Source organism: Schistocerca nitens, chromosome 1 (assembly GCF_023898315.1).
Source record: "Schistocerca nitens isolate TAMUIC-IGC-003100 chromosome 1, iqSchNite1.1, whole genome shotgun sequence".
NCBI lineage: Eukaryota > Metazoa > Arthropoda > Insecta > Orthoptera > Acrididae > Schistocerca > Schistocerca nitens.
This window is the reverse complement of record NC_064614.1, coordinates 1,178,824,956-1,178,847,567: the sequence shown is the minus strand read 5'-3', so window position 1 is coordinate 1,178,847,567 and position 22,612 is coordinate 1,178,824,956. Positions and strand designations below refer to the sequence as shown.

Genomic DNA, 22,612 nt, shown 5'->3' with positions numbered 1-22,612 from the left:
CGGTGGCCGTGCGGTTCTAGCGCTGCAGTCCGGAACCGCGGGGCTGCTACGGTCGCAGGTTCGAATCCTGCCTCGGGCATGGATGTGTGTGATGTCCTTAGGTTAGTTAGGTTTAAGTAGTTCTAAGTTCTAGGGGACTGATGACCTAAGATGTTAAGTCCCATAGTGCTCAGAGCCATTTGAACCATTTTTTTTGTGTTGCTTCCATCTAAATAACCAGTTGGCGAACGTAAAACTGGAGGTAAGTTTCAGAGGCAGAATTCTTCGTCACAATTGGAACCCAAAATATCTTGGTGTCATCCTGGATCGTACACTATGCTTCAAACAACACCTTCTGAACTTAGCTCAAAAGCTGAGGACTCGAAACAACATCCTCCATAAGCTATGCGGAACTACCTGGGGATCTTCAGCAACCACCCTGCGAACTTCAGCTCTGGGCTTGGTATACTCAAGTGCTGAGTATTGTGCACCTGTTTGGATGAATAGTCATCATACAAGGCTTGTTGATACCCAGCTGAATACGACAATACGCATAATATCTGGCACAATCAGATCTACTCCAGTTTATTGGCTTCCACTGTTAACCGGTATAATGCCTCCTGATCTACGCAGATGTACTGCCCTTATGAGAGAATTCCACAAGATCTCCAGGAATTCTAACGTACCCGTGCATAGCGACCTGCCACTTTTAAATCGCAAGAGACTGAAGTCACGTCATCCAACTCTGCGCGATGCTGCTGACATGGTTGCTAAGAATTTCAAACCCCTTGAAGAATGGAAAGGTCGGTGGGAAGCAGTGACAGATGTGCACCTGCATAACATCTTCTCAGGTGCTAAACTTCCAAATGGATTCGACTTACCACGCAAGACCTGGTCTACTCTCAACAGAATCCGTACCAGCCATGGGCGATGCAGGGATGCTCTCTTTAAGTGGAAGAAGCTGCCTGATCCAGCTTGTGACTGCGGGGCTCCATACCAGACTGTTCACCATATTGTCAGTGAATGCAGGATTCGAGCCTATCACGGCGCCAAAGAGGACTTCCTGCTAGCAACTCCAGATGCAGTGCGCTGGATTGAAGGACTGGATATTCAGTTGTAAAGACAAACTTAAGTTTCTTGTGTGTCAATATGTACATATGTACATGTAATTTCATGATATGTCTGTATTAGCCATACGCTAAATAAATAAATGCAGGATGGTTCCGTTGAAATGGCGCGCACGATTCCTTTCCCCATTTTACGTTAATTCCGAGTTTGTGCTCCGTCCCTAATTACGTGACGTTAGACCCTAAAGTCACTTCCATCTTTCGCTGACTTATTTGCACATACCAGACGCTCCTCTCAGAGGCGTCTAAGTAATTTGACTCATTGTTATGGTGCGGGAAGGTAGGAAATTGGGACAAGTTGGTCACGGTTGGCACGCTTTACAGGTTCATCAGATTCCTGAAGAACTTCTTCGGCGGCTTCGCGGTGATGCTGTGGGTGGGCTCGCTGCTGTGCTTCATCACGTTCAGCATCCAGAGCATCGAGGCGGACTACGACCACCTGTACCTGGGCGTGGTGCTGGTCACGGTGGTCATCATCACGGGGCTCTTCACGCACTACCAGCAGAGCAAGAGCGGCAAGGTGCTGGAGGCGTTCCAGAGCATGCTGCCCGAGCAGGCCACCGTCATCCGCGACGGCCGCAAGCTGGTCGTGTCCGCCGAGGACATCGTGCTGGGAGACGTGGTCGACCTCAGGGCGGGCGACAAGGTGCCGGCCGACATGCGCATCATCGAGTGCCAGGGCCTCAAGGTCACCCGTCTCGCTTTAGTTACTTATTTACTAGTCGCTCCCTGCCACGTGTTACTCTGGCTCCGTCTAGTGAAATGGAAGAGAATGAAAAACGAAAGCACACGTTTCTAATTTGTATGAAAATCGAATATAGGCCCTAGTCTCCCCCCCTCCTCCCCCTTGTCACTTTCTATCTCCTCCTCCCCCTCCTTTTGTCCATCTCCTCCTCGTTTCCCTCTCCGCTCATCATATCCTAACCCGTCTCTCTGTCCATCAACTCCGAACACCTCTCTCTGTCCATCAACTTCTAACCCCTCTCTCTGTCCAACAACTCCTATCCCCGCTCACTCTACCACCTCCTGCCCCTCTCTTTCTCCTTTTCTCTGTCCAAATTCTGCTCCCTCCTCTCTTTCAATCTTCTCCTGCGCCCTCTCTTTGTCCTCACCTCCTGTATCCATTTCCACCAACCCCTCTTTCCGTCTCCTCTTCCTCACTCTCTATGATTTGTAAGGTTTAGGACTGGTAGCAGAGCACACGGGCTGCTGGAGTGGAATGCTGACCCCATTGGAGGACACAAAAATTTATTTCATCACGTTAATTAAGACAGAGAACTGATAACAACACAATGATTAATTAGTATTTGCAAATGGCAGTGATCTACACCGAAAGCAATGAGAATAGTTCAAAAATATTTAAAACAAAAACAGCCTTATGGCCCCTACTTTAAATTAATAAAAAAATTACTTCACACAAATATAACTTTAACATATTCGTAACTACAGGTCTGAGCTCATTAGCCAATTATCAGGCCTTGTAAATATGAAAAATAACAATTTATAAAAGCTATTAGGTTTCATAAAATACTCAAAGAGCAAGATCTCATAAATACATGAATTATTATGGAAAATATTCGGTAATATGATGTTATGATAGCCTGAAAGAGCTACAAAGCAATCAGCGCAATCTCGACGTTTGTCGTCTGAGTTCCGTGCTCGAGACCTCAAGTGACAACAACAGGCAGGAGGTCGTGCGCACACCAATAACAGCTACTACAACACACAAACCCAATATTAATACACAGTTCACTAAAATACTAAACCCAACAGCCAAGCGCTGGGTAGCGCCAAAAGCAGGAAGATATGTTAAATGTTCTAGTGTGACAACCGCAGTAACTAGTTCATTACACAATTTCCAATGACGTGAAATGTCACTTGATAAATCTGTAAACCACAACTAGCTCAAGGTGATAATGACCGGACAATCCGCCCACAACCTTACATACCAAAGCACTGTTCGACAGCGCAAAATTGTTACTATTGTAGTTGCCAACCAAAAGGAAGCAGGCAATTCCAATTTAAATCGGCGGCTGAAGTTTTATACAGAGAATAAACTCCGATTCATGAAACTGATCACTTAACATATTAACAATAATAACAAAAAAAAGGAATCGCCGAATATCGGCCACACTTTTTATGCAACGGAACCAGGGCACAGCGCAGTTACATGGACTTGCAATACCAAGTATCCCGAACCCACGTCCAAGTGATTTAAGGAATGAGTAGCGAAAATCAAAGTGGCTACACGGAGCAGTGGCACCACAAAATAGCTCACCATTTAAAGTCCAGAAGCTCACTGTTAATATGCACGCCAGAGTAAACTCCCGCGCTGTCCCCAGGATTCGAAATAGACACGAGTCCGACCTAGGCGCGATGCTCAGTCCGCTGTCCTCCCTCTGTCACTGCCGCCGACCGAGCCTCCGTCACTATCCTGACCGAGTCTCCCCTACCTCCCGAGCCGCGGCCGTCCTAAATAGAGGGCGCTAAACAGACAAGACGCCGTAAGGCGTTTAAATTGGACAGAGAAACTATCCTGCCAAGAGCATCGCAGGAAGTCGCGCGTGATCTTGAGCCTTGTTTATTGTTAATGCAAATTCAGATTCTGTAGCAGTATTGTAATATAAGCCAATAAGTCAAATGTACGTAATTTTCCAGTTTGTTAACAATGTTTCGCTTATATACAGAGCCTTTACATCTCCAAACTTTTACTGCAGAAATATGTAAAAATTTGAAGTAGATCTGTTGAGTACTTTTTGAGATTTTTGATAACAACGTTCCCCTTTATATACAACATACACATTTATATCTTATTTATATTAAAAATAGGTAGCTTATGTTCATCTGTTTGCAGAATTTGTGTTGATTTTTGTAGAGGCCATTTTCGTTCTCCAGAAACGGCATATGGACGTGTATGGCTTCCTTCATCTATTATGATAACTAATGCATAGTATAGATCGTGCATATTCAGAGCATCCTACGGAAATGTTAGAAATCTCATCTCTGAAGAGAGAACCTCCCCTTCCCTTCGCTCACCTGACCCCACCCAGCCCCACCCCCGTTAAGTCTGCCCTCTCCTCCCCCTTCTTCCCTATCCAAACTCACCTCGTCTCTCTTCTCCTCGCGTCTCCTACCTCGATGCTCCTCTCCTAGCCTCTTCGCCCTTCCCCTCTGCTCTTCCCACTCCTCTTCTCCCCTCTCCTCAACAACTCCTTCATCGACCACTTTGCTCTCGGCCAGTCGCTTGTCAACGCCGTGACCTTGGCCAATAACGGCAATTTCCCACTGCTCCTGAACGATTTGCTGTCCATTAGATGTCTGCGCTCTGTAGTGGAGGATCAGAGTGCAAGTACTTCTTACAAGTAATAATAACAAATTAATTTTATTATTATTCCAGTGACATACTAGGTTCGAACGCTGTAGTGAGAAGGCCATCAATAGCAGAACTATTCTACGTAAAAATTGCTGCAAGTTTTACCGTGATTTACAAGGTAAGGCACTTTGACGTTACGGTTTGTCCAAACTAATCACATCATGGCGTACACTGCAGAATGAGGGGAAATATTAACACATAATACTTGGACATTACAGTGCGTGTATATAAATAAATGACGACATGGTAAATTCTGCAAAATTACGGAAAAATGTTAGTCTAGCTATTCTTGTAAGCGAATTGAGTATCTGATAGGGTGTTATCCAACCAGAAAATGGTATCCAATGTTACTATAATTAATGGTCTAAAATTTCTGCCTTTAAGTACCGTATGTTAATTTACACAATTACCAGCAAAGTATTGAGCATTTTATGTAATTTGCTATAATTATAGCTGATTTTTTGGCAAACAGCCTCTAAGTATAAGACTGTGCAACAAATAAACCGATGCTACAAGAAAACACGTCCTCTGAGTTCTTGCACTGCCTCCGTTCATCCGCCTATGAGCACGTGCGTTAAATATTTGGAAGCTATGAATAGGCATGATCTGTACTAAGCGTTCGTGATGACAACAGACAGAAGGAGCCAATGACGTCCGTGTGGCGTTTTTGGAGAATTAAAATCTCCTCTGTAAAAATCAACATAGATTACGCAAAGACAGACATCTTGTGAAATTAAGCTGGCTTTGTTCCTCCATGAGATCCATAGCGCTGTAGACAACGCCACTCAAGCTGATGCCGTATTGTATGACTTTAGGAACGAATTTGACACTGTGCCGCACTGCCAATCAACAGTACTGCCATTCAATGAAAAAAAAATAAATACGTGGCTAACGAGTATCTGACCAGATTTGCGATTGCATATAAGGCTTCCTTGTAGACAGAACTCAACATGTAGCTCTTACGGAACGAAATCGACAGATGTAATTTCCGGAGTATCCCACATTGGCGTGACAGGACTGTTATCGTTTACAGTGTATACAGGGTGGTCCATTGATAGTGACCGGGCCAAATATCTCACGAAATAAGCGTCAAACGAAAAAACTACAAAGAACGAAACTCGTCTAGCTTGAAGGGGGAAACCAGATGGCACTATGGTTGGCCCGCTAGATGCCATGGGTCAAACGAATATCAGCTGCCGTTTTTTAAAAATAGGAACCCCATTTTTTTACATATTGGTGTAGTACGTAAAGAAATATAAATGTTTTACTTGGACCTCTTTTTTCGCTTTGTGATAGATGGCACTGTAATAGTCACAAACATATAAGTACGTGGTATCACGTAACATTCCGCCAGTGCGGACGGCATTTGTTTCGTGATATACACTCCTGGAAATTGAAATAAGAACACCGTGAATTCATTGTCCCAGGAAGGGGAAACTTTATTGACACATTCCTGGGGTCAGATACATCACATGATCACACTGACAGAACCACAGGCACATAGACACAGGCAACAGAGCATGCACAATGTCGGCACTAGTACAGTGTATATCCACCTTTCGCAGCAATGCAGGCTGCTATTCTCCCATGGAGACGATCGTAGAGATGCTGGATGTAGTCCTGTGGAACGGCTTGCCATGCCATTTCCACCTGGCGCCTCAGTTGGACCAGCGTTCGTGCTGGACGTGCAGACCGCGTGAGACGACGCTTCATCCAGTCCCAAACATGCTCAATGGGGGACAGATCCGGAGATCTTGCTGGCCAGGGTAGTTGACTTACACCTTCTAGAGCACGTGGGTGGCACGGGATACATGCGGACGTGCATTGTCCTGTTGAAACAGCAACTTCCCTTGCCGGTCTAGGAATGGTAGAACGATGGGTTCCATGACGGTTTGGATGTACCGTGCACTATTCAGTGTCCCCTCGACGATCACCAGTGGTGTACGGCCAGTGTAGGAGATCGCTCCCCACACCATGATGCCGGGTGTTGGCCCTGTGTGCCTCGGTCGTATGCAGTCCTGATTGTGGCGCTCACCTGCACGGCGCCAAACACGCATACGACCATCATTGGCACCAAGGCAGAAGCGACTCTCATCGCTGAAGACGACACGTCTCCATTCGTCCCTCCATTCACGCCTGTCGCGACACCACTGGAGGCGGGCTGCACGATGTTGGGGCGTGAGCGGAAGACGGCCTAACGGTGTGCGGGACCGTAGCCCAGCTTCATGGAGACGGTTGCGAATGGTCCTCGCCGATACCCCAGGAGCAACAGTGTCCCTAATTTGCTGGGAAGTGGCGGTGCGGTCCCCTACGGCACTGCGTAGGATCCTACGGTCTTGGCGTGCATCCGTGCGTCGCTGCGGTCCGGTCCCAGGTCGACGGGCACGTGCACCTTCCGCCGACCACTGGCGACAACATCGATGTACTGTGGAGACCTCACGCCCCACGTGTTGAGCAATTCGGCGGTACGTCCACCCGGCCTCCCGCATGCCCACTATACGCCCTCGCTCAAAGTCCGTCAACTGCACATACGGTTCACGTCCACGCTGTCGCGGCATGCTACCAGTGTTAAAGACTGCGATGAAGCTCCGTATGCCACGGCAAACTGGCTGACACTGACGGCGGCGGTGCACAAATGCTGCGCAGCTAGCGCCATTCGACGGCCAACACCGCGGTTCCTGGTGTGTCCGCTGTGCCGTGCGTGTGATCATTGCTTGTACAGCCCTCTCGCAGTGTCCGGAGCAAGTATGGTGGGTCTGGCACACCGGTGTCAATGTGTTCTTTTTTCCATTTCCAGGAGTGTATTACCCGTGTTGAAATGGACCGTTTACCAATTTCGGAACAGGTCGATATCGTGTTGATGTATGGCTATTGTGATCAAAAGGTCCAACGGGCTTGTGCTATGTATGCAGCTCGGTATCCTGGACGACATCATCCAGTGTCTGGACCGTTCGCCGGATACTTACGTTATTTAAGGAAACAGGAAGTGTTCACCCACATGTGAAACGTCAACCACGACCTGCAACAAATGATGATGCCCAAGTTGGTGTTTTAGCTGCTGTCGCAGCGAATCCGCACATCAGTAGCAGACAAACGGCGCGAGAATCGGGAATCTCAAAAACGTCGGTGTTGAGAATGCTACATCAACATCGATTACACCCGTACCATATTTCTATGCACCAGGAATTGCATGGCGACGACTTTGAACGTCGTGTACAGTTCTGCCACTGGTCACAAGAGAAATTACGGGACAATAACAGATTTTTTGCACGCGTTCTATTTAGCGACGAAGCGTCATTCACCAACAGCGGTAACGTAAACCGGCATAATATACACTATTGGGCAACGGAAAATCCACGATGGCTGCGACAAGTGGAACATCAGCGACCTTGGCGGGTTAATGTATGGTGTGGCATTATGGGAGGAAGGATAATTGGCCCCCATTTTATCGATGGCAATCTAAATGGTGCAATGTATGCTGATTTCCTACGTAATGTTCTACCGATGTTACTACAAGATGTTTCACTAAATGAGAGAATGGCGATGTACTTCCAACATGATGGATGTCCGGCACATAGCTCGCGTGTGGTTGAAGCGGTATTGAATAGCATATTTCATGACAGGTGGATTGGTCGTCGAAGCATCACGGCCCGCACGTTCACCGGATCTGACGTCCCCGGATTTCTTTCTGTGGGGAAAGTTGAAGGATATTTGCTATCTTGATCCACCGACGACTCCTGACAACGTGCGTCAGCGCATTGTCAATGCATGTGCGAACATTACCGAAGGCGAACTACTCGCTGTTGAGAGGAATGTCGTTACACGTATTGCCAAATGCATTGAAGTTGACGGACGTCATTTTGAGCATTTATTGCATTAATGTGGTATTTACAGGTAATCACGCTGTAATAGCATGCATTCTCAGAAATGATAAGATCACAAAGGTACATGTATCACACTGGAACAACCGAAATAAAATGTTCAAACGTACCTACATTCTGTATTTTAATTTAAAAAACGTACCTGTTACCAACTGTTCGTCTAAAATTGTGAGCCATATGTTTGTGACTATTACAGCGCCATCTATCACAAAGCGAAGAAAGTGGTCCAACTAAAAGATTCATGTTCTTTACGTACTACACGAATATGTAATAAAAAGTGGGAGTTCCTATTTAAAAAACGCAGTTGATATCCGTTTGACCTATGGCAGCGCCATCTAGCGGGCCAACCATAGCGCCATCTGGTTTCCTCCTTCAAGCTAGACAAGTTTCGTTCTTTGTAGTTTTTTCGTTTGACGCTTATGTCGTGAGATATTTGGCCCGGTCACGATCAATGGACCACCCTGTATATACAGGGTGGTTGGAAATTCCCGTTACAAACTTGTAGGACTTGTAGAGGGGAGTGAGTACGTAATATTTTGAATAGGAACATATGTCCAGAAACGTAACGTTTGCGTGCTACAGGCGTTTGAAAACATGTTTGCTAGGTAGGTTTGCAACAGGATAGTCATAGTGATGGGTGCTTACGTCAGATCGGCTGACGTCATCTGACATCCTATCCTACCTCACTGATCTGGCTGATCGCCATTCACGCGTCTGTCAGTGCTGGAGCAACATGGCTGAGTACAAGTTTGCAGAAAACACCGACGTGATCTTCCTGAATGGCGAAGCTCACGGCTATAGAAGAGCTGCTCGTCGCCTTTATGAAGACAGTTCTCCACAACTTCAGACTACATTGCGTACCCTTTTCGCCACAATCACGCAGCCGTTTCGAGAAATGGTATCTACACCAGCAGGAGGCGTGACTGTGGCGCTCCAGGGAACCCCACACGCCAGAACTGAAAGAGGCGTTAGTGCATCACGTTGATGAGAACCCGTACAACAGGTACACGAGCAGTCTCATTGTCTATTAATGAGTGGAACCGTAAAACAAGTGATTTACTGGATCACGCCCAGTCAACTACTTGTAAAAACGGTCGCATTAGCAACACGTTTTCAAATGGTTGTAGCACGGAAATGGTACGTTTCTGAACATGGTTCCTGTTCAAAATATTATGTACTCACTCCCAACTATAAGTCCTAGAAGTTTGTAACGGGAATTTCTGACCACCCTGTACATATTAAAGGGTCATACTCTGACGTTGTAGAATGCTGTAGATTTTTTATTAAATTTTTTTTTTTTTACCAAAATCACGATATAGAAAATAGTGAGTACTAGTCTCAACCGTTTAAGTCATCCTGCATTGCCACAATGGCAGTGAAATTTTGACTGACATTATGGCCGGGGAGTACGACTTATGTGACATTCAATTCGCTACAACAACGTTTGCATAGAATATTTCACAAATGTAGATTATAAACACGATTTTATTTGTAAGTTGACATTTCCATAACGATGTCAACACTGAAAGTCACTAATTTCAAGCGGCTAAGCGTTTAAGCGGTTGACTCTAGTAATCACTTTTTCCCACACTCCAACCTTTTGCAAATAAAGGTTTTAACTCCAGCAATACCAAGGCATTTTACTTAACGCGTATTACCAAGGGGGGGGGGGGGGCGTTATTTGTGCCAAACCGGAAATTTTTTTAAAAAAATTCGTTAATTGTTATTGAATTATATTTTTTAGACAGGTACTGATGTGTAATCAGGGTCCACAACCTGAAAATACCTTTTAGCATATTCTTAGCGACATCAACACAGTTCCAATAACGTGTTGTACTGACTTTATGATCAACGGAAAAATACAAAAAGTGCAAATTTCATCAATTGTTGTTGACCTTTATTCTCGTCGTACTTTGTAAGGAGGTATTGGTGTGTAAGTAAGGGACCGGAGATACTGATGTATAAGTAAGGCACCGAACCCTTCAATGGGTAATGTGACATCTACTACTGGGAGGAGTTTAGGTGAAATATTTAAAACATATAAGGAACCTAGCAGAAGAATTATCAAACACGATAAATATTTATTCAAAATTTTAAAATATAAAGAAACTGACTAGATTACTATACTTTCAAAAGGTGGGCTAAACTACCCCTCTTCCTTGGTATTCCGAGTATCAATAAAAACCTACAGCATTCAAGTTTACATACCGCTCTCTTCATGCCAACTATGTCAGTTAATTACAACTCTGTAGGGTATTTGTTTGGCGTAATAGGACACACACGTCGATTCGCGTAGCAACAAACAGGAGGTCGCAGACTAGTCATTCTTCCAAGCCTCAACCTCTCCTGAGAAAAGCACACACGAATTTCTGCCAAGTGAGTGACACATCTGAGATTGCGACACTACTGACTCGCTGACTGAGTGCTTTTGCAAACCCAGATCGTCAGGAATTATCGAGATGGTGCAATATCAAACTGGAGACAGACATTAATATGAGATCTGTCCACTGATCGAATCGGATGCCTCGTATAAACCAGCTAATGACGAGCATGCCAATGCAGTCCAAGTCTTAATTGTCTGCCATCAGAACCCTGCTATATAGGAAGGATGTGGGCAATGCAGATGTCTGGCAATCGTAAAAAAATTATCAATTTATGAGGAGGTACGAGTATGTCTGATTGTCAGTGAGTCTATATAGAGTCAGATGTTAACAACACACTGAAATCCACTTCCACTACCATTCAACCACCTAGCTTGAAATCGCAAACATATTCACACCACATATTGCTTACAATGATATATAGGAATCTATATAAAAATTCACAGCTGTATAGTGGAATGAAGAGAATGAACATTTGTGCCAGATCTTGAATTACATAAGGTGAAAGATTGCATGTTGTTGTCCATAACGACGACATGTGGAAGTTTGGGTCTGCCTGTGAGCCATGCTCAGATAGCCAAATGGTAAGGCGACCGCTCGTGATAAGTGTATTCCGTAATAGCTGTAGACACCACAGTGCCTGTTCCTTCGGAGATACATCCATATCTGAAGGAACAGTGCATCGTACTTCTGAAACAGCTGGCCGGAGTGGTCGAGCGGTTCTAGGCGCTACAGTCTGGAACCGCGCGACCGCTACGGTCGCAGCTTCGAATCCTGCCTCGGGCATGGATGTGTGTGATGTCCTTAGGTTACTAGGTTTAAGTAGTTCCAAGTTCTAGGGGACTGATGACCTCAGATGTTAAGTCCCATAGTGCTCAGAGCCATTTGAACCATTTGAACTTCTGAAACAACACACGTACTGCAATACTATATTTACCCGCTGACACCGGGCAAGCGACTTTAAATTAAAGTGTCTCCCATTCACAGGAATGTACATAATGAATGTACGAGTGCAGGTTGTAGACACATGGTTGACGACATACGGAAATCTGGGTGTGACCATGAGTCATGCTCGGATAACGTAATGGCAGCAGTCTGCCTTTGGTAGCGTAGTGGCAAGGATGTCTTCTTTACGTCCTTACCACGCAGCTCACACAGAGTTGTTCACGGGATTCAGCTGTCTTACCACACTAAATTTTCTTAGAAAGACAATGGCTTACACCTACTGACAATCGACACTGAAGACCAAATTTTCGACTGAATATACACGACCCAAGGCACCTGAAATTGAACAGTTTATCAAGGGTTTACTGAAGACATTATAATGTTCTTGTTGGCACACACCTGTTTATAGTGAGAAGTGTAGTGTGTGAAACTGATTAATGAAGAACTGTGTGACAGAATTCTACAAGCAACTAGATGTACTCTTAAATTCCATCACTCTGATGGACACATCAGTGACATAACCGTGGAACATGCCAGACTCCGTTTTCATGTCCGTCAGAGGTGGTGATACCTGCAGTTTGCCCCTATGGGAGCGTGATTACCCATACAGCTGAGAAGTGGGCTTAGTTTACTACACATCCAGTTCTCAATGATGTTCGACAGATCCACACCAAGCTGACAAAACATGTGCCATCCTCCTGATGTATTGGCGGGTTCTATGCCATTATAATTTATAATGGCCAGCCAAAGATGTGCTCAGGATGTGGTCAAGAAGTACAAATCCATTCCAGTTTATGCACTGCAGGATCATACAGTTACCACCTGGGGATGAATGGGTCACGACTGCACTGACAATCCTCCCACTGATCTTTGTCAAGGTTCTGCAAAACTACCTCTGGCTGAGGTTCACACTGACTCCTACCACTGAGCCATTGCTGTCTCCATTACCACCTCAGTGTGTTGTGCTCAGAATGACATTTAACCTTTTCCCCCTCCTCTACTGTCTGTTTTATGCTGTGGTGAGCAATCTCCACTGGAGAGCATAGACCTTGACTTTATGGTCACGCCTATTACTGCTTTTGAGCCTGACTGTCAGGGTCACCAGGCGTCTTCATACACTGAAGACCACGTATGTAAGCAACAGTCACTGGAAAGGCGTTAGGAATGTTGGATCACTCTTTACGACACCTGCCGGACACAGTCTCAAGACGATGAGGATCCATCTGCTAAGATCGTCTCCCAGTGGATGATGCTGTGGCGAAACAACAAGCCCACTGCCTGTCAGAGCCGAAACGACCATTGCACACACCCGGTGTTGGCATATGGACGTTGAACAGCAGTTGGGCCAGCACCACTATTCCACTGGGGACACAAAAATGCCTTCAGACTCGACAGGCGCTCTGTTGGACGCACATCATCAACGCACTTTATCATGATCTTTAAAAAATATATAAAACTTTACGATTACGTTGAATGAATGTCAGAATTGTGGAATGGAAGTCTAACTTCCTTTAATAATTAATTTGTTTTGATTACGTTGAATGAAGTCTGAACTACAGAATGTATACAAAACTCGAATTATCGTATAGCGTGTTGTAACTGCAAGTGGTGTGCTTACTCTGTTATTGTTAGCAAAACGTAATACAAATCGATTGGGCAATGCAACTCCTAGTACCAACAAATAAATGCAGTCACTGCAAAATATATTCAGCCCCTTAGGCACTGAATCCTCCGGCCCTTTTCAAAACTGATAACTTTGGTCCCTGTGCACATAACTAAGAAATTAAATTGTCTTCTTACCTCTAGAGAAGCAACGGAGCAACGCTATATATTCTGGTCTCTCATGAAAAACAAAAATATGCTAGCTACAGGCTCACGAGTGTGCAATGCTGGCCATAATACTTGAAATGGGGATGAGGAGGAGGTTAGTGTTTAACATCCCGTCGACAACGAGGTCATTAGAGACGGAGCGCAAGCTCGGGTTAGGGAAGGAAATCGGCCGTGCCCTTTCAAAGGAACCATCCCGGCATTTGCCTGAAACGATTTAGGGAAATCACGGAAAACCTAAATCAGGATGGCTGGAGGCGGGATTGAACCGCCGTCCTCATAATACTTGAAATGCACATGAAATTCTTTTGGCTGATAAATGAAAATCTTTATGAAAACCCAACTTCTTTGAAAAACATATGACCTGGACAGGGAGGCGGTACTGATTATGGTGAATTACTAACACTGAATTTTCTTTTTTTTGCAAAATTATATTGCACGTTAAGTTTGTCTTTTCAAAAACATCAGACAATTGAAGTTACATTTTACTAATTGATCCACAATGAGATTTAAACAGCAGTATTATCCAACTTCATTAATCCAACATAATTGCAAATCATCAAATTAAATATTGCTCTGTTAATAAATCTTAGAAGCATTACAGAAATGAAATATAGCCTATAACTAGCATTTTTAGCAAAATGTACATTCTGGGATTACTCAATAATTACAAATTATCAGCCAACTCATTTATACTGATATACTGACGCACTGGCAGAAACAGAAATCATAATTTTTTAACGTCTTTACCTTGCTTGCATGAAGACTTCTGTTCCAAGTTCAACAACGTTGACATACCTAAACTAAACATACCTAAACTAACCTAACACTTGGTGGGTTCACACGGCACACCACAAAAACTGCCTACTCCATCGTCTTTCCCTCACAGACAGGTACCTACAACTGTGCGCCAAGCTCTCTGTTACTCCAACACTAAGTCGCACAGCCTATCACAGACACTCATTATCGAGCCTATCAGACACATTCATCGTTTATAGTATTCTAGTTTCATTTAAAATTATTTATTATTCTTATCTTATTCTGGTGCCACATACAAGGGTGCCCCAGTAGACTCCTTTCAACTTGTGCGTGGTCTAATGATGTAAAAGACGAAATACGCATCGCTGTGAGAGCAGTTGCTCCAACCCACGACTACTAATCGACTGGGGTGCTGGATGGGGATCCACCTGATGGATGACACTCCTTTACGCTGCTACTCTTCCTGCCCCAATGAGTGTCCCAGTAGTCGCAATTCCGCGACAAGCTCACAGGATGGGCTTCCACTGCGCATTTATTATTATCATGTGGTCAGTCTGCCGGCGATGCCCGCTGTCGTTGCCTCTTAATGCCATCGCCATTGAACCACTGTTACATGGTTCACGGAGTTCATATGTGGATGACTTGGTGTTGGTTCAACTGGGGGATTAAGTGCGAGAGGCGCTGGAATGGATCAACAATTATGAGACTGCTGCAGGACGCCATGTGAATCTGACGAAGTCTGGTGCTAATGATCGTTGGCAGAGGTCTTTCAGCAGGAGGTGTGGCCCCATCGCCATTACTGGAAAGCCTAAATGTCTGGAGATCACCTTCACACGTGATACACGGCAATCGCCCTGGCTTAACTATAAATACCTCCTTCAAGTGCTACGCTCGAACATTCATGGAAATCTCCTGCGTGCATTAGGCATGACACAATGGGTGGATTTTGTTAACACTTAGCAGGCTCCACGGCTACCCCATCTGGCACAGATTTTACCGATACCAAAGGCAACAGCACACACGCTGCAGGCGGCGACTGGCTACCTTCTAAGCGTGGGACTTATAATCAGAGTTCGTTATGACATGTTAACTCTTTCTCTTCGAGATGGAGGCCTCAATCTTGTCAATGTCCATACAGCAGCGGAGCAGCTGTCCTTTGTGTAAGTACGATGGTTAAATCGTGGTTCCTCCAGTGAACTGGATTAACGGGAAGCCTGATTGATGAACTGGCCATTGCCTCCCGAGTGGCGTCCGTTGCAGTAGCACATATTTGTAAGTCCCTCTCACATGTCAGGACCTTCTCCATCGAATCCAGTTTTGTCCATACCGACTTGCCTTGTACCAGGAATACAAAGACACGTGATATTTATCGCCTAATTACGAGAGACCATGCCCCGAATGTGGTGGAAAGACGGTATCGTACACTCAAATGGCCTGTAGCCTGGGTTTCTATGATCATGTCCTCCTCAACACGAATGCTCGTGCGACCTAGTATCTGGTTGTTAACGGGAAATACATGACACAACTTCATCTACATGCCATTAACATGACAGATTCGACATTTTGCCCCCCAGTTTCAGACGCCTGACACGGATAAACGTCGACTAATGTATCGATCTTCTGCAGAGGTGTGGCAGCTGATTCGGAAAATGCTTGCCTTTCTTTTATGTACGACTCCTCATGCCATTGCACCGAAGTCACTACCGTTCCCATATGAGACCTATTTCTCATGCACGATGACCAACGCAGTGAATTGGATAAAAGATCTATCGATCTCTCATGTCTTTCATGGAGGCGATAAGAGCGTCCTTGATTTTTGGACGTTCCTGCAAGATCGCTAAACCTTTCTCACACGCAATTCGAGATACCGTTAATACTGTGCAAACTTTTTCGGTACTGCCCTCTTGGGACCCCCATGCAGTTGTCGTGACACGGATAGGACGTGATCTCAATGTGAGTGTGAAATACCGGGACTCGGAACAGTGTATCGAAAAAACGGAATATTTTTCGATAAGATGTGCCCGGAACGTGCCTGACTGCTTTTGGATTCTGAGTGCGTCTACTCACGAGCTGGCGGCGCACTGATGCCATTTTGTTTGTTCCGCCAGGAGGGTGTTCTAACTTCCGTTTACGTTTTGTTTGTTATTGATGTTGATGCGAATCATTATTTGATCTTGTTTGGAAGAAAAAAATGGTAAGGTGACCGCTCGCTATAAGTGGGAAATCCGGGCCCGTGTCCTGGTCCGGCACAAATTTTCATTGTCGTCATTCCATTATACAGAAGATGTTTGTCCTTATTCGCAGCTGCGTATACCTTTCATGTATCACATCATGTTATATATTTTGGGTGAGCTAATCCAGTGAATCGGTCGCTGGATTCTCCCTCTGGAAGGGGCGGAGTTATGACGCAACAAACATACGGATGAAAAGATAACTAACTTATCCTTATCCGTATAAAAATAATTTTTTTTTGAGAAGATTTGCAGCTATATAGGTATCAGGCAACAGTGTACTGCTTTTCCTTTAAAATAGACTGCAAGAAAGACAATAGCGCAATTCTCGACATTTCGCCTTCTGTATGGCGTAATTTCTGTAAGCTCTCACATGTTGATACTTCTGTGTAACAGTTTGTTTAACTCTATGAGTACCAGTGGTTTCTGCCGGAAACGACCATTTTATTAATTTTGTTTTGAAGTACGAATGTAAGGCCCATTTTAGCCTGTTATTTAGGACTATAATTTGTTTGTGGTGTTATGACTTCGCGGGAGTTCCGAGATGTGGGATTGTGTCTAGGAAAAACGCAAGATTGCTTTCAAGTGTATCACACTAAATGATATGTGACTGAAAATAGTATGTCCCAGTGGTTCCAAATTGAAGTCATCTCCTTAAAACAATTGATTGTTTACTTTTTGCTAATTTCCTCTTATATTTGTTGCTTGCTATGATAACAAAGGTCAACTGCGCAAAAAAAAAAAAAAAAATTAAAAATTGTTATTGCGACTCAAAGGGTTAACAAAAGAGAGTTTTTGAATTCGCTGGATCTTCCTGGTGTCACATCACATACATAGTCACTCAGAATCTAGCCACCAGTAACTCTTTTGCGGAACAATAATCCACCTCGACTTCGCAATGGAATCAGGCTCGCGCATCAAAAACGTTATGCTAAACGTCATTGAGGCAACAGTTCTCAAACGGAGATGTGTGAATTCCATGTATTTCTATCATTCCCGCCGGCATGCCGTTCCACTTTAAGCGACTACAATTTCCCGTTCGCCTAGCATGCTCAGTGACAGTTACCAAAGCACATTACAGTCGCGTCAAGCGTGTGGATTAAATGTGGAAAATCCATGATTTTCACATTGTTAATTACATGTTGCATGCTGACGCATGGAACAGACGAAAAATTTTTCGTTTTTGCACACGACGGAAAGACCAAAAATACTGCATATCGCATAGCACTTGAATAAACTTATTCACATGTCACGCAATCGTGAAGAAAGCATTCTTTTAGTAACACTGTAGAAAAGTTTTTAAAAACGTATAAAAATAATGTATCTACAAAATTATTAACTATTGTACTGCGCAGTCTGAGGAATCCAGGAATGTAGGGATGGGTCACTTTAGTAATTCCATCACAGCTATGGCGCATTAAATTGCTTCATAATGTTGAAAACTAAAAATGCCACTATCCAAGGTTTTTTTTTTTTCATTTTTTAATTTTAGCATAAAACCTGTTCGAAGCTTCGTTCTTTGAACCTTAATTGAACTTAAGGGCACTACAACAAAATCACTCACATTTAGATTTTGAAATTGTGAAGGATTATATTTCCTCTCATTTTTCCTCGGCGATCTTTAAATTCAGTTCTAGAGTATTACTGCACTATAGTCATCAGCGCAAAAATCCTCTTGATCAATGCTGCCCTCAACAGTTTTTAAGTGAATGTAAAATACTTGTAGTTGTTTTTGATTACCTCACTTCCGACATGGAATCATGAAAAAAAGGAACTTTAAACAAAACCACGAGATAACAAAGAATTGTTGATGTGACACCATTAGCAACAAGATAGGCTAAGCCTGTGTTTACACAAAGTACAGTCGTGCTCAAAAGTATCCGAACGACCTGAATTGCATTACGCCTGATTCGCATGCAACCGGCATAACGCAGCTGTCTATCAGGTCCTCTAATCGCTCCTTAGTACAGTCGTTTGACTATTGAAAATGGTTCCAACAAGTCACCACTAGAAAACACTGCTCTGTATCGCAATAACTCAAGAAGTAAAGTAATACCACGATACTACAAATATCAGGGAACGCCCTATCACAGATTAGACTGTCCTTAAGGCTTGTAAGCACACATTTATTACATTAATTGACATACCTGAAATGTTACCACTCTCATTATTACGTCAGATAGGTAATGCACGTAGTAAGTTCGTCGTATTCATGATTTACTCTTGAAAGTAACATACTGTACTTATTATTTAACACAAAATGACATTAAAAATTTAAGTTATTTACGAGCTGTTAGTTGAGAATATGTATGATCTTCAAATGACACGAAGAACCGTCTCGTTCTGCATATGGATTCAAACCCAGGTCATGCAGTCTAAGCAAAGATTTCGTGACTGACGGAAACTAACAGTCATTCCTGATTAGGCATACAGAGAGTGATATACCTCGATTTTAGACAGTGTCAGTTAACAAATATCAACTTTAAATTACATAACGCAGACATTTTTAACGGACGCGAATTCCTACCCACCATCTACTGTCCCTGTTAACGAACTACGAGAGATGTTAAATATTGCTTCTTCACAAGTAACTTACTTTATATGCCGTGAGGTAAAGCTTAGTGTTGGACAAGGATTCGAACCCAGAACCTAATCGGATTGATATCGAAACACAATCAACTGTGACATATCGCATTCTCTCGACAGTAGCTAGATGTTTTAACTGAAATGACGAGACGAAACATTAATTTTTTTCCTTCCCAGGACTCCAACCCGGCACATATCGCTGTTATATTCTAGAGAAAACGAACGTTATATATGGGTTTGTTCCAACAGCAGCGACATGTGAGCATGTTTGAATTAGAAATAATATGACGAAGAGTTCAGTGCTCACTGGGAATAGAGCCTCACACATATCGTTGTTGACTACACACAAAGAGACGTCAGCTACCGAATTTTTTTCCACTAGCAGCTCGGAATAACATCTTGAACTTACAGTGATCCCGCAAATAGTTCTGTGTCTCACTGGGAGTCAAAAACGTCCAATATCGTTAGTGTTGACAACGAATGATAATACATTAAACATCAAAATTATTATCCACCAGCAGATAGGTGTTCTCATGCTAGTGCTTGATAAAACATAATGAAATCTTTAGTGCCGGACCAGGATTCGAACCCATTCACGCGCAACATGTGGAGATGTTGAGGAATCTGCAGTTTTGAACAAACAACAAATTGTAGCCGAGCTGTATTGTCACGAAGGGATCAAATTCCGCTTTAAGGGCGGTCTGAGTTGCATTCCCAGTTCAGAACCAATTTTATCGACATACAGAAGCTCAAATAAAAGATGGAATAAGTGTCCTGTGACCCTCCATAGCGTTTGTTTCGTCACTAGACATAAATAACTAGTATAAGAAAGGTTACTAGTGATAGAGTTTCTACTTGTCGCCACTCCAGACTTTATTGTGGTTCAAACTAACGTCTACTTGGTAGAGAAGGAATATCATTTTTAATGTGAATTTCAGACCACAGTGGCATTATATCTTCTTCACTTGGTGTAGGCAGAAGAGAATGGAATCTGTCTCTCCCTATATAAAATCATTGACAGGAGGTGGAATCGAACCCAGACTGTAGGTTTATGAAGCTGGCATTAGTCCAACAGACCACCAAATGCCATTCTCTGTGACGCATTTTTCTATCGTAACGCCGTTGCGCCACACTGGATGAGAATTCTGACACACAAGCTCCCTGTAGTAATTTGCAGCATGTTCAGTAAATTCATTTACTTCGTTGACCGAATCACCATGAACTAGCTGCCTCGGCTACCCAGTGCATACATTCGACTCTATTTTGTAATCACCGAAATAAAATCACGTAATTGCCACCTACACAGGACAGCCAACAGTGTAGGATGTAGAAATTTAAATAGGAAGTGTTCCTATTCACTTGAGCTACTCTATTGCGCTTTCTGTTTGTTGAAAACGTCGTGCAGTGCAAAAGAAAAGCTGTATCCGTCTCTCAGAAGTCTAGACCTGGCCATATGCATTATCTCACAACAGCCGGCCGAAGTGGCCGTGCGGTTAAAGGCGCTGCAGTCTGGAACCGCAGGACCGCTACGGTCGCAGGTTCGAATCCTGCCTCGGGCATGGATGTTTGTGATGTCCTTAGGTTAGTTAGGTTTAACTAGTTCTAAGTTCTAGGGGACTAATGACCTCAGCAGTTGAGTCCCATAGTGCTCAGAGCCATTTGAACCATTATCTCACAGCGCAGTGGAATGCAGAAGTTCTGGAGGAATTGTTGTTGAGTTCTGGAGCTGTTGCAGCTACGTGTGAGCTAGTAGCATAATGGTAAGTGTGGCGCACCGTAGATAAAATGCCGCGAGTTCGAGTACATTCAGTGCAACGTTTTTTAACACGCAATTCTGCTGTCTGCTAAAGTTATCAATCTAAAGGAACTTTGAACATAATTCCCTTCACTTTTCAACCCAAAATAGTCGCATATCAAAAAAGTGCTAACTTCTGCGACATTTTGTTCCTTTCAGGTTTAATAGACAGCCAGGCAGCGGATGCATCTCGAAACTTTTGTATTATGCATGGGGAGAGCGCATCTGCCAAAATACGTCAGAAAAGTATTTTCTACATTAGCTGTCGTGTGGTAGTGGCATTTTATTCTTCTTCAAACCTTGTTTGACAGCTTTAACTCAGAACAAGTTTTCTACTTGCATGTAATCAATAAACTGCATGTGCATTGTCAGACTGTTATAGATAACATCAGAAAATTCGCATATGTCCTTGTTGATTAATATCTCTCTCATGTTTACTATTGTTTTTACAACACTAAAGGAAAACTTACGAAAATTGTGCACTGTATTATAAGAAATGAAATAAAACTGCCCGTGATAACCTTACGACGAAAGTCTGTTTTAATAAAACTGAGTTTCTGTACACAAGCATGCCTCTATGGACACGAATTAGTAAAGCCGGCCGAAGTGACCGTGCGGTTAAAGGCGCTGCAGTCTGGAACCGCAAGACCGCTACGGTCGCCGGTTCGAATCCTGCCTCGGGCATGGATGTTTGTGATGTCCTTAGGTTAGTTAGGTTTAACTAGTTCTAAGTTCTAGGGGACTAATGACCTCAGAAGTTGAGTCCTATAGTGCTCAGAGCCATTTTTGAATTAGTAAAATACTACTCATTTAGATTTTGATTGGGTCTGTGTTTTATTGGTATGCTGTGACATACTCAAGGGGTATAAAAACGTGACATTTCATAAATAAAGTTACATATTCCTAGAACCCAAAATTTGCTTGCCAGCAGTGGAATGAGGCGTTACCTGTTGTGCAGCATTGTAAGATTTTCACCATTGCACTATGAGCCGAAAGTATTTTCTTGCGATTTCCTTATCGATGTTTGATCTGACTGCTTGTAGCTCTTCCAAAGAAGGGGTAAAAACGTTACAGTCAGTGAGACTGGAACTGCGAACCGTAACAGACGCTTTTTTACAGGTCAGCACGTTACCAAACAGCTGGCGAAGAGGTATATGTCTGAGCTTCGTCTTACGACGGCAATGGGTGCTAGAACTTGTAAACCGCTATTTAAAGGGCGAGATTAGTTGCGATTTCTACGTGCAACGACTTTCCTGGGCTGAAAGCCGTAAATTTACAATCTTTTATTACACTTCAACCATTAATATCTTAGATTATTCAATGGAAATGACAGGTAAAGTCAAGTGAACTTTGAGGCTTATTTCCGTGCACACCAGGAAGTAACTCGTCAACCAGAGTTGCCAAACATACCCTGCCTTGTTGCCAAATCTCAGTTACAGTACCAGCAGGAAGAAGACGAACCGATGTGATCCTACAGCGGGCTGGGAAGTGACCATAGCTGGCGTCTCCAAGTCGCGGCTACTACGGCCTGCCCGCATCTCGTGGTCGTGCGGTAGCGTTCTCGCTTCCCACGCCCGGGTTCCCGGGTTCGATTCCCGGCGGGGTCAGGGATTTTCTCTGCCTCATGATGGCTGGGTGTTGTGTGCTGTCCTTAGGTTAGTTAGGTTTAAGTAGTTCTAAGTTCTAGGGGACTTATGACCACAGCAGTTGAGTCCCATAGTGCTCAGA

The 22,612-nt window shown here is 43.8% G+C and overlaps 1 protein-coding gene across 1 annotated transcript in view; it reads left to right on the top strand.

Moving 5' to 3' along the window:
- Nucleotides 1–22,612, top strand: part of LOC126233235 (sodium/potassium-transporting ATPase subunit alpha-like) — a 174,557-nt gene that overhangs the window by 14,975 nt on the left and 136,970 nt on the right. The window contains exon 2 of the mRNA XM_049942852.1: nucleotides 1,431–1,794. Within this exon, the coding sequence (XP_049798809.1) occupies nucleotides 1,431–1,794 (364 nt within the window). The remainder of the gene's footprint in view (nucleotides 1–1,430; nucleotides 1,795–22,612) is intronic.